General features: G+C 39.3%; 2 protein-coding genes across 9 annotated transcripts in view; both read left to right on the plus strand.

Annotated features, from left to right (window-relative positions):
* The first annotated feature begins 482 nt into the window (after nt 1-482).
* On the plus strand, nt 483-8199 carry LOC306852742 (uncharacterized protein). 7 transcript variants are annotated; one of them, XM_079389805.1, is made up of 12 exons: nt 2656-4423; nt 4651-4705; nt 5114-5273; nt 5532-5610; nt 5692-5918; nt 6761-6883; nt 6999-7133; nt 7214-7244; nt 7360-7392; nt 7508-7540; nt 7621-7702; nt 7798-8199. In XM_079389805.1, the coding sequence occupies exons 6-12, from the start codon at nt 6761-6763 to the stop codon at nt 7802-7804; spliced, it is 444 nt and encodes a 147-aa protein (XP_079245931.1). In that variant the 5' UTR covers nt 2656-4423; nt 4651-4705; nt 5114-5273; nt 5532-5610; nt 5692-5918; the 3' UTR covers nt 7805-8199. The 7 variants fall into 7 exon arrangements, with proteins under 7 accessions (XP_079245933.1, XP_079245932.1, XP_079245928.1 ...); XM_079389801.1 differs by having other exon boundaries at nt 7844-8153; XM_079389807.1 differs by lacking the exon at nt 4651-4705 and having other exon boundaries at nt 483-4403; nt 5144-5307.
* A 747-nt stretch (nt 8200-8946) lies between these two features.
* The window catches only part of LOC306852726 (uncharacterized protein), an 8990-nt gene continuing 3856 nt past the window's right edge, over nt 8947-14080 (plus strand). Inside the window, exon 1 of one of the 2 annotated variants that reach the window (XM_079389790.1) lies at nt 8947-9044. The gene's annotated coding sequence lies outside the window, so the exon portion shown is untranslated. The remainder of the gene's footprint in view (nt 9045-14080) is intronic. The other variant, XM_079389791.1, reaches the window with a different exon arrangement.

A 14080-nucleotide genomic window follows, 5' to 3' on the forward strand; every position in this document is an offset into this window, starting at 1 on the left:
TAGCACAGTTATTGTGGAACCAACCGAGTCCAAAGTGAGACCAAGGCAAATATTGGTCGGAAGGGTCATTACACCACTATGGGGAGATGGATCGGTCCCCCTGAAAGTCATCAACCCCACTAATCACAGAGTTGTGTTAAAGAGAAATGCAAAAATAGCTGACGTGTCACCTTGTATTGCTGTTCAAGACTTACCGCTGCCAAAACAGATTCAGTCAAATCTGCAGTGTACTGAGGAACCCTTACCTCTTAGATGCAGTGATGAGATGAAGCAGATCTTGAGAGACTTGAACCTTGACGATCTTGATTTAGAGTCGTGTGAAGTGTCAGCCCACTGGAAAGACAAGTTGTTACACATTATTGAGAAGTATGAGTCAGTTTTTTCAAGAGACAAAATGGACTGTGGAGAGGCTAAAGGCTTTGTCCATCGGATTAACCTCACTGATGACAGACCCTTCCGTTTTCCATACAGACGTATACCACCTAGCCAGTATGCCAAACTGAGAACGGTGTTAAATGAGATGGAGGAAAAGGGAATCATCCGCAAGTCACATAGTGACTATGCGTCCCCTCTTGTACTAGTTTGGAAGAAGAACGGCGATCTCAGGATCTGCACTGACTTTAGGTGGTTGAACGCGAGGACTGTCAGAGACGCCTACCCTTTACCACACCAGTCCGACGTGTTAGCTGCACTGGGTGGTAACGCGTTCTTCTCAACCATGGATCTTACCTCGGGGTATTATAACGTCCCCTTAGAGGAAGAACACAAAAAGTACACTGCCTTCACTTCCCCATTTGGCCTTCATGAATATAATAGGCTTCCTCAAGGTCTCTCCAATAGCCCAGCCACTTTCATGAGAATGATGATGTCTGTCTTTGGAGATGAGAATTTCAGCAGTGTCCTCTGTTACCTTGATGATTTGATGGTGTTTGCCCCTTCTGAGTCCGTAGCTCTTCAACGTCTTGAAATGGTTCTCTCGCGGTTGTCCCATCACAATCTGAAGTTGGCTCCAAAGAAGTGTTGTTTCCTGAGACGATCAGTGAAATTTCTTGGACACATCATAAGCGAGGAAGGGATTAAGACTGATCCTGGGAAAGTTGAGGCAATTAACAAGATTCAAGCTTCTGATTTGATGGAAACTGATGGAAAAACACCATGTCAAAAAAAGATCAGGTCCTTTCTTGGAATGGTTCTTTATTATCAACATTTTATTGAAGGATGTTCAGTGAAAGCAAAGCCTCTATTCAAGCTGACATCAGGTGCAGTCAAACAGACTCCTGTCACGAAAGGACGAAAACCAAGGAAGACAGTTAGTTACCTCAAACTATCCCCAGCTGATTGGACAACGGCTTGTGAAGAAGCTTTGCACACACTAAAACTGGAACTGACAAAAAATGTAACACTGGCTCACCCAGACTTTGACCGACCTTTCATTTTGGCTGTTGATGCATCTTTCGATGGAGTTGGAGCTGTATTGTCTCAGGTTCTGCCAGGTGAAGAGATTGCCAGACCCGTAGCCTTTGCAAGTAGAACTCTGTCTCGCTCACAAATGAACTATCCAGCTCACAGATTAGAGTTCTTTGCCTTAAAGTGGGCTATCTGTGAGAAGTTTAGCCATTGGCTGAGAGGACGACACTTTACGGCATGGACGGACAATAATCCTCTCACATATATTCTGACTAAACCTCGACTTGATGCATGTGAGCAGCGATGGGTGGCGAAACTTGCTTCTTACAGTTTTGATCTGAAGTATGTCCCGGGAACAAAAAATGTTGTCGCGGATGCTCTGAGCCGTGAGCCATTTGTTCAGTCTTGCATTGGACATCGCCTTATTACTGAACCATACTTATCTCTCCTAAAGGATGTCAGTGGTGTTGTTGACAACTCTGTCCAAGAGGCTTTCAAGTGTGCAAGTAACCATCAGGTGGTGCAGGGGGTTGTCGAAGGTTCTCGTGACACAACCAGTGATGGACTCTCACCTTCAGGTTCTAATGGGAGCCAGGAAGTTTCTGCATTGTTGGCAGCACACGCTACTGGTGGCTTGAGCGAAGTACTGGGGACAGTACCAGTCATCCCGCAACCACAACAGTTTGACCCTCCTTTGCAGCACAGCAACATTGTTAATGCACAGGAGCAGGACAGCACCTTGTGTCGAATTCTGTATTACAATGAGAGATGTCGGAAACCATCTAAGAGAGAACAAGCAAAGGAATCTGCAAGTGTGCGAAGATTGTTGAAGCACCACGACAAACTTGTTGTCTATAATGGAGTACTATATAAGGTGAAAAGGGATCCGAAGCTAAACAAGAAACTCTACCTGGTTGTTGTACCTGCTTCTTTGAAATCACAAGTTCTTCATGGAATCCATGATGTAGCAGGACATCAAGGACGTAGTAGAACACTGTCTCTTGCAAGACAACGATTCTTCTGGATTGGAATGAAAAAAGATATTGATAATTACGTGAAGAACTGTCGCCGATGTGTGGTTGGTAAAACCTCAGAACCCAATGCTTGTGCTCCGTTAGAAAGTATCCGAACATCAGAACCTCTAGAATTGGTCTGCATCGACTTTTGGTCGGCAGAGATCAGAGAAGGGAAGTCTGTGGATGTGCTGATTGTGACGGATCATTTTACCAAAATGGCTCATGCATTTCCGTGTCAGAATCAGTCAGCCAAACAAGTTGCGAAAAGGCTCTGGAATGATTTCTTTCTTGTCTATGGATTCCCCAAAAGAATTCATTCTGATCAGGGGGCTAATTTTGAGAGCAAGCTAATCAAGGAACTGTTGACCATGGCGGGTGTAGACAAGTCACATACAACACCATATCACCCCATGGGTAACGGCATTGCCGAGAGGTTCAACAGGACTCTTGGAAGCATGATCAGGACATTGCCTCCTAAAGCAAAATCAAAATGGCCACAGATGTTACAGCAACTTACCTTCTGTTACAACTGCACAGAACATGAGACAACGGGTTTTGCGCCATTCTTTCTTATGTTTGGCAGAGTTCCTCGTCTCCCAATTGACGTCCTGTTTCAAAATGTGCTTCTGAATGAGGATGTGGTGGATTACAAAGATTTTGTGTCGAAGCTGAGGAAAGACTTGCGGGAAGCAGCTCACATAGCACGGATGCACACTCTGAAAGAACAGGAACGACATGCCAGACTTTATAACAGAAAGGTGAAGGGCTGTCCACTGTTTGTTGGTGATAGAGTACTGGTTGCGAACAGAGGTGAAAAAGGTAGAAGAAAAGTTTCTGACAAATGGGAGTCATCCCCATATGAAGTCATGGCTGTGTATCCTGACATCAATGTTTACAGGATTCGGGACCTCAAATCAGACAAAGTGAGGGTAGTTCATAGAAATTTGTTGCTACCTGTGAACTTCCTACCAGTTGATGAACCTCAGGAACAGGATGAAAAGGACAATGATGCGAATGATGTAACTGATGTTCAAGGAAACAAAGTTGATCATGATGACAGAACTGCAAACTGGATATTAAGTAGTCTTGATGGTTTTGATGAGGAGGATGGACGTACAAACGGTACAGCCTTACCTGATGTGTCTGATTGTGTGTCAGAGATACTGGACTCTGCAAGTACTGATGCTAGGGACCTGCAGGAAAGAAGTGATGCCAAAGTGACAAGTGATGTTGATTTGCCTGAAGTAGGAGGTCAAGGCTCTAACTCAACTCAAGGAGAACAAGTCATGGATGAGGTCGCAAAGGAGCCTGTGGTGTGCACACAGCCAAGGCATGTAGAGGCTGCAGTAACTCGAACGAGGCTTGGCAGAGTCATTAACCCTCCCAAAAGACTGATTTATGAAATGAACAAACAACACATAGGCAGTTCAGACTCTACAGTGAGTTCTTTTGTTTATTTAGTTAAAAGCATTTTCACATAAAGAAAAGGTTACATTTGATTTCATGCTTCAAGTTGAGAACACAAAGGAAATAGATTGATACAGAGATTATGAATCAAATAATGAGTTGGTACATAATGGAATTTTTGAGGTGTAACGGGCATCTCTTTAGTCTACTATGAGATTGGGGTTAGGCGCCTCCCTTAGTCTTTATGTACTCCTTATGGGAGAATCTATGATTGACAGCTAAATTGTACTTCATGAGCATTTTTTTTTTTCTCTCTTCTCTTCTTTGTGGATTGAAAACATGAAGTTGGAGTTCTATATATATATTTATTTATTTTTTCTCCCTTCACTGTTGATTTTTCTTATGTTGTGTCCCCATTAAGCAGGATTTAGGGGGGTGCATGTAACGAGATAAATGTTATATAAATATCAGTTCTTAGGTTCTTTAAGTAAATCCTGCGTTAATGAGATCGCAGTTCCTATTGGTTGCGCCGGTGGCGCTATGGCCCAGTGAGTTCTAACAGTCTGCAGCAGAGCTATGGAGAACTGCTGTGGGTGAGTCATTTTTGTTGTAGCTCCACGCTAAAAGTAAAAATATTGTTTCATGTGAAATGTTATACACTGGTCGAAAAGTATTGAACATCATAGACATTGATTGATGTGTGGAATGTGTTTTCTTTTATATACATGTTATTTTGATACTTTTATTTCCCTTTGGGTGTACTCTTTTCCATGTGCGCCATTTTGCCATGTGCTAATGAAATGAAACGTATTCTGAATAGGTGGAACTATAACTTGACTGAACTTTCCATTTGTCTCCTACTGCTCTGTGTGCAGGTAATTATTTCTTTATCACATAGTGTTTACAAATTTACTCTGTTTATGCAGTTGTGCATTTTCTGTATTTTTAAGTAAATGTTTTGTACTAATTGTATTTTGTGAAGCACTTAATTCATGGTTTTACTAAGAAATTTTGTATTTCATTAATTTCTCGTACATACAGAGTTCCATAAAATGGATGATGTAAGCTGTGTAATTTATGCACCTCATATCCATTACTTTATATTTAGTTTTGCTATTCATGTTATTCATGTTTGATTTAAAATGTCTTATACGATCACAAAGCAATAAGTTTAATAAGGAAAAGACAACATTGAATTGTTTAGAAAAAAGGAACATCTGTTTGATTGTCATGGAGAAATTGACATTTCAGATTCCTGTATTATTTTTGTCTGTTTTGTTTAGAACACCATACTGTTATATTAAGGGCAGCAGAGCTATGGAGAACTGCTGTGGGTGGAACTATAACTTGACTGAACTTTCCATTTGTCTCCTACTGCTCTGTGTGCAGGCATCAAATAAATTCTATCATCATCCATGTCCAGTGTGTGAGTGCTGATGAAGGGTGAGACAAACCGGGTCAGATAAAGACAGGAAAGGTCACATATATAGTCTATTGTATTGTTATATATCGTATTGGCAACTCATCAGTTAAATATTTACAATCGTATATTCTGCATAACTGGATGTTATGTTAAACAATGACAAGAACTATATAAGTTTTTGGTCTGGACGATATGACGATCTATAACATTGATACAGTGATCATCCGGATTTAGACCAACCTAAAAAAGCGCTCACAAATCTGCTTTATTTCCCCCAGCGTCAAAATCAGCACATATTAATGTCAGAAAACACTATTCCTGGCTACATATCAATATCAATGAACCTCTGCATATTTGGTAAGTTGTAAGGAGCATTAACCTATTTCGAGTCCAGCAACTTTTAACTAATAATCGTTTGTTTTTCTCGCCTTTTCACAGCTCCATTCAGCTGTCACTCAGTCCGGCTGAGGGGGTGGAAAAGTGACGTCAATGCACACCACAAAACTTCGTCTGTGTAAAAACCTCATATCTCTGTCGAATCCACCTCGTGTTCGTGTTTGGCCCCTCCTAAGTGTTTAGGAGCCTGCACTTCACTTGAGCTGCTGGAGGAAACGCTTTCAAATCTAGTAGAGCAATGTCATTCAGCTTCTGCGCTAAGCAATAAGGTAAGAATATATATTTTCTATAAGCTGCATGTTTAAATACCGTTTCACAGTGAACCGATTTAATAGCCTAACGGGTTTTATGTGGTCAAAACTGTTAACAGGTATCTTTCTGCAGGAAAAAAAAAAGGCATCTTTAAATGTAAAATGTTTATCACGACAATCAACATGAGTCTTGATTCCGTGCCATTATATAATTCTTAAATGCCATTAACTTTATCAAAGTGTTTTCATAATTAAATTGGTCGCCGCTTAAAACGCGTTATCACTCGATCATCCGTCTTTCGAGTCGGTTTAATGCACCGGTTTCTTCATTAGCATTTTCACATCACGAACGTGTCGACATGGTGTCCATTAAATGAGAAATGCATAAACAATAGTTTGACACGACAGTTTCTGGTTATATTGAATTAGGTTTGTCCAACATTGGCACGCGCAGAGTTAATGCGGGCGCGAGTTGAACTTTCCGCGGGGACGCGCTTTTGCCAGTTTCACTTTAGCAGAGGACAGAGGACTTCTCCTTCTGTTTTTATTTGTCTGAAAGAAGTTACCGCTATATCAGCTAACGCGGTTAAGTCAGTGATCCTCAGCATTTCACACAAAACAGTCCATCCAGCACACCCATGTCATGAGCGCGTGCGCGCTCACGGACACAGAAACTGCACGCGCCTCATCTGCCCGTCCATCAGGTCTGTTTGAGCAACAGAAGCGCTGTAATCCAGCAGGTTTCGGGAAGGAATCATTCAACATCTAATGTTTGTTTGTTATCGGAAACAACTTGACATGCTGTAATTTATGTGATTTTTAAAATGATTATCCTCTTCTTTTTTTTTTATCATTGAAAGATGGACATCATCAATATAACATGTTCAGAGATTCAGACTCCAGCGGGGTTTCTGTATGTGGTTCTGTCTGTTTTACTGAATCAGACTAATAATCCTGACTGTGAGCAGAGCTGGCTCTCAGAGGTGAGTGTGTTTCTGTCCTCAAACTACATCATTACACACACACACACACACACACACACACACACACACACACACACACACACACATATGATCTGACGGTGTTGTATTTGTTCAGGACGGGCTTCTGATAGCAGATCCATCAGATCCTCAGAAACTGATTGATCCTGTTATTTCTGTCTCATCTGATCGTCTCGTCACGTCTTGCTGTGTGAATCTGATTCATCAGATCATCTGTGATTTTGCTGATGGAGTAAATCAACTCAATCTCTCTCAACACTCATCTGTTTAATATTAGTAATTCTGCTCTAATGCTTCTTTCCTTCATTTCAGTCTCATTTCAGTCGTGAGATCATCTTCAGAGGTGAGAGAAACAGTGAAAGTCATCAGTGTGTCCTGATTGAGATCAAACTCTGTGTTGAACTGAATCTTCTGTGAATCTTCAAGTGAATCATGATGATTGTGAATGTGTTTTTCAGCCAGGAATCAAACTGCAGCGACTCCAAACCCAGGTGAGTTTCAGCTGATAAACGTCTAATAAAACTCTGCAGATCTGATTCACACTCAATACACTTTCACTCTTTTCTCTCATATTCACTCATATTTGTGATCTTTGTGTTTGTAAAGATGATCTGAATCAAGTGAATCTCCAGCACTCAGGTACAACATTCACAGCTTTAAACCTCTTTATTGATTAATCATTATAGATCAGCTGATTATATATTTGATCACTTGTTTAGATCAGCTGTGGTGGCTTCTGGCTGTTTTCATCATCATTGTTCTGGTATTTCTCTGTTTCTTGCTGCGTAAAAGGATCTTCAGGTGAGACTTATGTCATCAATCACCAGTTCATTTTCTATTCAATTCAATTTACCTTCATTTCACTAAATCACATGAACATTTAATATCTGAAACAGATGTTGAGACATTTGCTGCATGAAGCTTCATGTGCTGCATCTACAGGACACTGATGAAGGTCAGATCTGATGATCCTCATGCAGTGCAGGAATCTCATTTGAGGTTTAATCAACATCACGGATCTTCATATCTACTCAAACTGAACGAGGCACAAAGCTGATTTCCAGACCATCTCTGCTCCTCTGATCCGCAAGCCTCCATACGACGATCTGCTGAAGACATCTTCAAACCCGAGGCACTTACAGCAAACAATTATTATTTTCTGTGTTTTATTTCTGCCTTGTTTTTTGATCTAGCTTTGAAATTAACCTGTCAGTTTGTATAAAAGCGTCTGATAAATGAGTAAATGTAAATGAAAACAGTTTGTTTTTTAGTGTTTTTTATTGACTGCATGTTTCTGGAGGACCCTTCACGTCGAAAAGTGACGCTAAAGGGGTACCTTGAGCGTCAAAAAGCGACGCCAAAACCAAGCGTCAATATGTGACGAGTTAGCGAAAGCTGATTACAGTTTCTTAAGTTTTAAATATGGATATTTTTCTTACACAAACGCATTACTTCTCGTCAGAAGGCATTTATTAACCCGGAGCTGTGTGGAACAGCTGGTATTTATAATGGATTTATGCACTTTATTTTGCTTCAAAATGTCAACCCCCATTCACTACCATTATAAACGCTTGGAAGGACATGTAATATAACTCCAATTGTGTTCGTCTGAAAGAAGAAAGTCACATACTCCTAGGATGGCTTGCAGGTGAGTAAATTATGGGATAATTTTCATTTTCAGGCGAACTATCCCTTTAAACTCTAGACAATTATATCGTGTATGTTATTTACTGTTAGGATATTTCAAGTAGAAATTAACAGAAATATCTTACAACTAGCCCATAGTTTGAATAATTTTAACATTAAAGTTATCATTATTTTTCACAAATATTCCACAGTTTAAGTAGTATGTCACTTTCATTTTTGGAATAAATTTTCATTCATGGCTTGAATGCTTTTTGGAGTAAAGTTTGCATCAATCATCTTTGTAAATTCTTTAATCTCCAGACTTCAGCTCTAAACGAAATCCGGCTACTAAGTCTAAACCGAAAGTAGACTAATTTGCTTATTCATGCTTGACATAGCCACCCCTCCCTCTGTTGTCTGCTTCCTGTCTTTCTAAGCTGACTCATTCTAAAACCAGCTGGTATCAGACGAAAACGCAAAGCTTTCATTGAGTATTTTGGACAAGGATTCGCTTAAGGTATGACATTTGTTTAACATCTATGTTTTGTTTGTCTTATTTTCCACAGTTTGAATGTTTCACGTTTATATTTCGATCTTTGGCTTGTAATGATTTGTTGATCGTCTGTGTTCAGCTGGAAAATACTTTGACAAAAACCTCTTTAAAACAAAATGAGTCTTTCACATTCACATGATTGCGAGTTAAAGTGATATATCTTTCTGCCTTGCCCTTGTCACTTCTGTTTCTGTATCTCCACTGTTGCGCTTTCATAACAGGACACCACACACTCAGACCGGGGAGGTCAGTTCAACGCTATCTCACGGCAGTTCGTACATATTTTACGAGCTGGCTAGATTTGTCTAAACCCCAGTGACGGGTAGGTTTAGGGGCGGGGTTAGGTGTAGGTCATTTATACAAATTCATGCGATTTGGCAACTCGTAAAATATGTACGCGGTGAGATCGGGCTAGTCAGTTTGACAAGTCAGAAAAGAGCTTTGGTCATGTCAATTTTTTACACTCCATTCACATTTTTAATGTTACAGGAGAAGTGGCATGTGAATGTGAGCAACATTGTAGATTTTATGACCAAAAAACAGATTTTCAGGAAAGAAACCAATATTTTTCAATAAGATTATTTTTTTGCATTGCAATCATTGTGTTGTAGATACAATCTTTTGACTTAACCTAAAGTTTCTCTAGTTTAATTTGATACTTTGCATTCATGCTAAACCCCACATGCTAAAACTGTTAACTATGTTATGGCTGCTTGGGGTGGGGACCGGGTGTGAACTACGGGGGAGCTAGGAGGAGCTCGGCTCCCCTTAATAAGACATGGGCTCCCCTGAAAACGTGATTTGTGAAATTTTGGGGGGTCTCAAAAAATATTGACAATGTGTTATTTTGACGTGCAGTTTCAGTTTTGTGTAATGTGATCATCTTGGATTATTATGTGTAAAATTGCAAAAATATTCATTCATTCATGACGGCGATTTAAACCTTATTCACTTCAATAAAGATAACTATACATGCTATTCTTGTCATGAGCATCAAGGTGTGGGGGCGCTGCGGTGCAAATTCATCCCACTCATGTTTAGTGCATGTTAACTCAATCGTAGGAAAAATATAAACATTGGATTCAGCATTGTCTGTAGATCTGTGCGCGCAGTCCTTGAAATCCATTCTGCAGTTAGCATCATATAGCATCATACAGCCACCATGGCAAAAAGAACACAAGGCAGTTTAATGGTACGACCGAATCACCTGCTGCAAGCCCTGTTAGCACACCTCCCTCCGGGATGACAACGCAAGAAGTCATTGTAGAGCCCTACATTTCTGCCCGGCCCGACGGGCCCCGACTTTTTTACGCCTCTAGAGCCGGGCTTCGGGCTAATTTCCACGTCATAGTTCAGACGCGGGCCGGGCCTCGGGCCTGTTTTGGGGTTCTCATTATTTTTATATTGTAGACATCCATCGATTAGTGATGAAAAAAATTGCCGCGCTGGTGGAAACAACACCAGACCGCGCTGCCGCGACTGAGAGCAGCTCGATGGTGTTTAGTGTCCCGCAGCAGCAGCAGCTGAATAGTTCTGGGTTCATGCACGCAATAGACTAAAGCTTGCTGAAAAACCCCAGCAAACATAACCATGAATGTGTCTGCGGGAAATAGTAAGGGGATATTTGAATTACTTACTAATAAACTAATGTTTTCTGAGTCCGTGTCGCAAGGATGAAGTTGCTGATCCTGACTCGCCGTCTCCTCATTAGACGCGCCTTTAGAGAGAAATGCATCTTTATTGATTATGATTAAGACTATAATAAAAGAGTTTTTGTTTTCAATTTTTTTATTTCGTTAAGTGATAATTTAAAGCTTTCTATAGATATATTTATCATGTCTGTGAGGCATGTATTCTCTGCTGAAGCTCCTGTTAAAGACGCAGAAAGCGCATCATGTTTGTTTTCTTTGTTTTATAAAAGAACTACCTTTTGTTGGTATTGTGAGTGCACACAAATACAAGTAGACCCTTTACAGGTCCGAATGATGTATTTACTCTTACCTTTATCAAAAAATAAAAATAAAAAATGAGGTCGTAGGCTATTTTAAGTTGTTTCCACTAAAACAATGCAAGTGTTTGCGCTGCATGTCCTGCAGAGCGCGCTTTAGCTTCCTCTCTCCGCACAAACTTACATATAGGCTACACACATTATTATTATAGCAGGTTTAACGTATAGATGTTATTTTAGGCAAGTCGTGATGATATGAGAAGGCTAAATTTATCAAACATAGGCTATGATCAGCTCATGCCGCTGGCCGCTTGGTCGTTACTTTAAAAAACAAAAAACTTATAGGCTATTTAACGAACAAAAATGCTCCAAATTTTTCTAAATTAACTTCATAAAAAAAACAAAACGAAATGTAATAATTTTGCCATTACACACAAAACTGAAATAAACTGTTTTAGGAGAAGAGGGAAAAAAAGACGGGCTCGGGCTTCTAAGTCTACGCGCAAGCGCACGAGAATTCAACTGCCTTATGTAAACATTATTTGTTGAGTTTGTAAGAACATAATGATTTGTTTTGTATTTTTTTTATATTAAATTCCAAAAGATAGAATCAAATAAAAAATCCCCACTCTATTTGCTCTGCAGAGCATTTGTAAGTGATATTTTCTGCCTAAGTTGCACCATAGAACGTTCAAGAAAGCATTAAGAAAACTGATCAGAGGCTTCAACAATGTATGATCCATGTAGAAGCTACATTACATTTACATTTACTTCATTGTGACTCAGTTAATATTATGTACGTGACTAATTTTCATTTCTGCAGATATATTTAGTAAAATATGTAGGCCAGTAATTGCAGTAGGCTGTTATGTGGACTGCATGAGCTAGGTGTGAGTATGTTGGCACGGATGCCAGAGATTAATTTGTATTTGTGTACTAATATGTGACCCTGGAGCACAAAACCAGTCTTAAGTCGCTGGGGTACATTTGTAGCAATAGCCAAAAATACATTGTATGAGTCAAAATGATCCATTTTTCATTTATGCCAAAAAACGTTAGGATATTAAGTAAAGATCATGTTCCGTGAAGATATTTCTTACGGTAAATATATCAAAACTTAATTTTTGATTAGTAATATGCATTGCTAAGAACTTCATTTGAACAACTTTAAAGGTGATTTTCTTAATATTTAGATTTTTTTTGCTCCCTCAGATTCCAGATTTTCAAATAGTTGTATCTCAGACAAATATTGTCCTATCATAACAAACCATACATCAATGGAAAGATTATTTATTCAAATCTCAATTTCGAAAAATTGACACTTAAGACTGGTTTTGTGGTCCAGGGTCTCATACAAATGCATGCACAAATCCCACCGCTGTGTATAGGAGCTTTGCTGGCATCTAAACTAACGTTTGGGTACTGTGTTCAAAAAATCTTACTGAAAACTAATTTTTTGCGGTATCAACCAAAAACCAAATTTGATTAGATTTATGCTTTGATTTTCTAGAAGCTTATGTTTTTCCCCCATTTTTTCCAACAATAATCTGCCAAAAAAAAAAATATTTTTTTTTAAATGAGACCAAACTTAAGTTTGTGCTCTAAAGCTTTCAATGTTTTATGACAGTTTTAACTCTAAGGAGCTCAGATAGCTTTAATTTTAAAATGATGCAGGGTTAAATTAGTGTAGTTAATATGTCTGTGGATGGCATAGGCCTACTCATTTAAAAAAAAGGGAAACCTGGATCCCAGTGTTGAAGGATTTGATGATTTTACTATGCAATACAATGAAACATTTATTCCCATGTGTCACTTCTATTAGTGCAATATAATCCCATGTGTAATCACAAGGACAAGAGATTTCCAGTGGTAGTATTATTTCAGCAGCATTAATTCACCTGCCCAAATTATACTGCCATATACAGGAGACATTTCTGGCTGTAAAGTGTGATAGACGAGAAGATTATGACTTCAAAGGAAGAAATCTATTATGGTCACCAAAGCTACCTTGATGTGATAAACAGATATTTACAAAATATTCAGTATTGTAAAATATCATTACAATACAATATACATATTTTGTATGTATAAAAATTGTATTTCTTTGTTTACGCAACTTATATATATACATTTACATTTATTCATTTTAGCTGACGCTTGTATCCAAAGCGACTTACAATTGCTATATATGTCAGAGGTCGCACGCCTCTGGAGCAACTAGGGGTTAAGTGTCTTGCTCAGGGACACATTGGTGTCTCACAGTGGATTCGAACCCGGGTCTCTCACACCAAAGGCATGTGTCTTATCCACTGCGCCATCACCACCCCATGTATAATGTATTTCAAATGTAATGTATTTCTGTGATCTGCAGCTGTATTTTCAGCATCATTACTCCAGTCTTCAGCATCACATGATCTTCAGAAATCATTATAATATACTGATTTACTGCTCAACAAACATTTCTGATTAATATCAATGCTGAATACAGTTGTGCACAACATTTGTGTGGAAATCATGATACATTTGACTTCCATGATTCTTTGAATAGAAATAGAAAATTATGTTTTTAAAGTGACGTGGTGACCCATACTTGGAATTTGTTCTCTGCATTTAACCCATCCAAGTGCACACAGAGCAGTGAACACACACTCGGAGCAGTGGGCAGCCAATGCTCTGGTGCCCGGGGAGCAGTTAGGAGTTCAGTGTCTTGCTCAAGGGTCTCACCTCAGTCGTGATATTGAGGGTGGAGAGAGCTGGACATTCACTCCCCCCACCTACAATCCCTGCCAGACCTGAGACTCGAACCCGTGACCTTTGGGTTACAAGTCTGACTCTCTAACCATTAGGAATTTTAATGGTTTTTACTGTCATTTATAATCAATTCAGTGTATCACCAAATTTTAATGTATGCATTTTTTTTTTTTTTTATGTATGTAATACAACATTTTTTGTCGCCATTTAAATGTTACTTTAAGTAAATAAATGATTGGCTGACAATTGCCAAAGACCCCATTACTCAAGTTTTAAAGCGGACATGTGCTTGGTTATTTTG

Source organism: Barbus barbus, assembly GCF_936440315.1.
Source record: "Barbus barbus genome assembly, chromosome: 3".
Lineage (NCBI taxonomy): Eukaryota > Metazoa > Chordata > Actinopteri > Cypriniformes > Cyprinidae > Barbus > Barbus barbus.

What these genes read in the sequence shown, in the direction of transcription:
- LOC306852742 (XM_079389802.1), top strand. Translation starts at nt 6,761, where the DNA reads ATGGACATCATCAATATAACATGTTCAGAGATTCAGACTCCAGCGGGG. An exon ending in TCGTGAGATCATCTTCAGAG is followed by an intron (nt 7,245 to 7,359) that starts GTGAGAGAAACA and finishes TGTGTTTTTCAG; the next exon opens with CCAGGAATCAAACTGCAGCG. An exon ending in TGCAGCGACTCCAAACCCAG is followed by an intron (nt 7,393 to 7,507) that starts GTGAGTTTCAGC and finishes GTGTTTGTAAAG; the next exon opens with ATGATCTGAATCAAGTGAAT.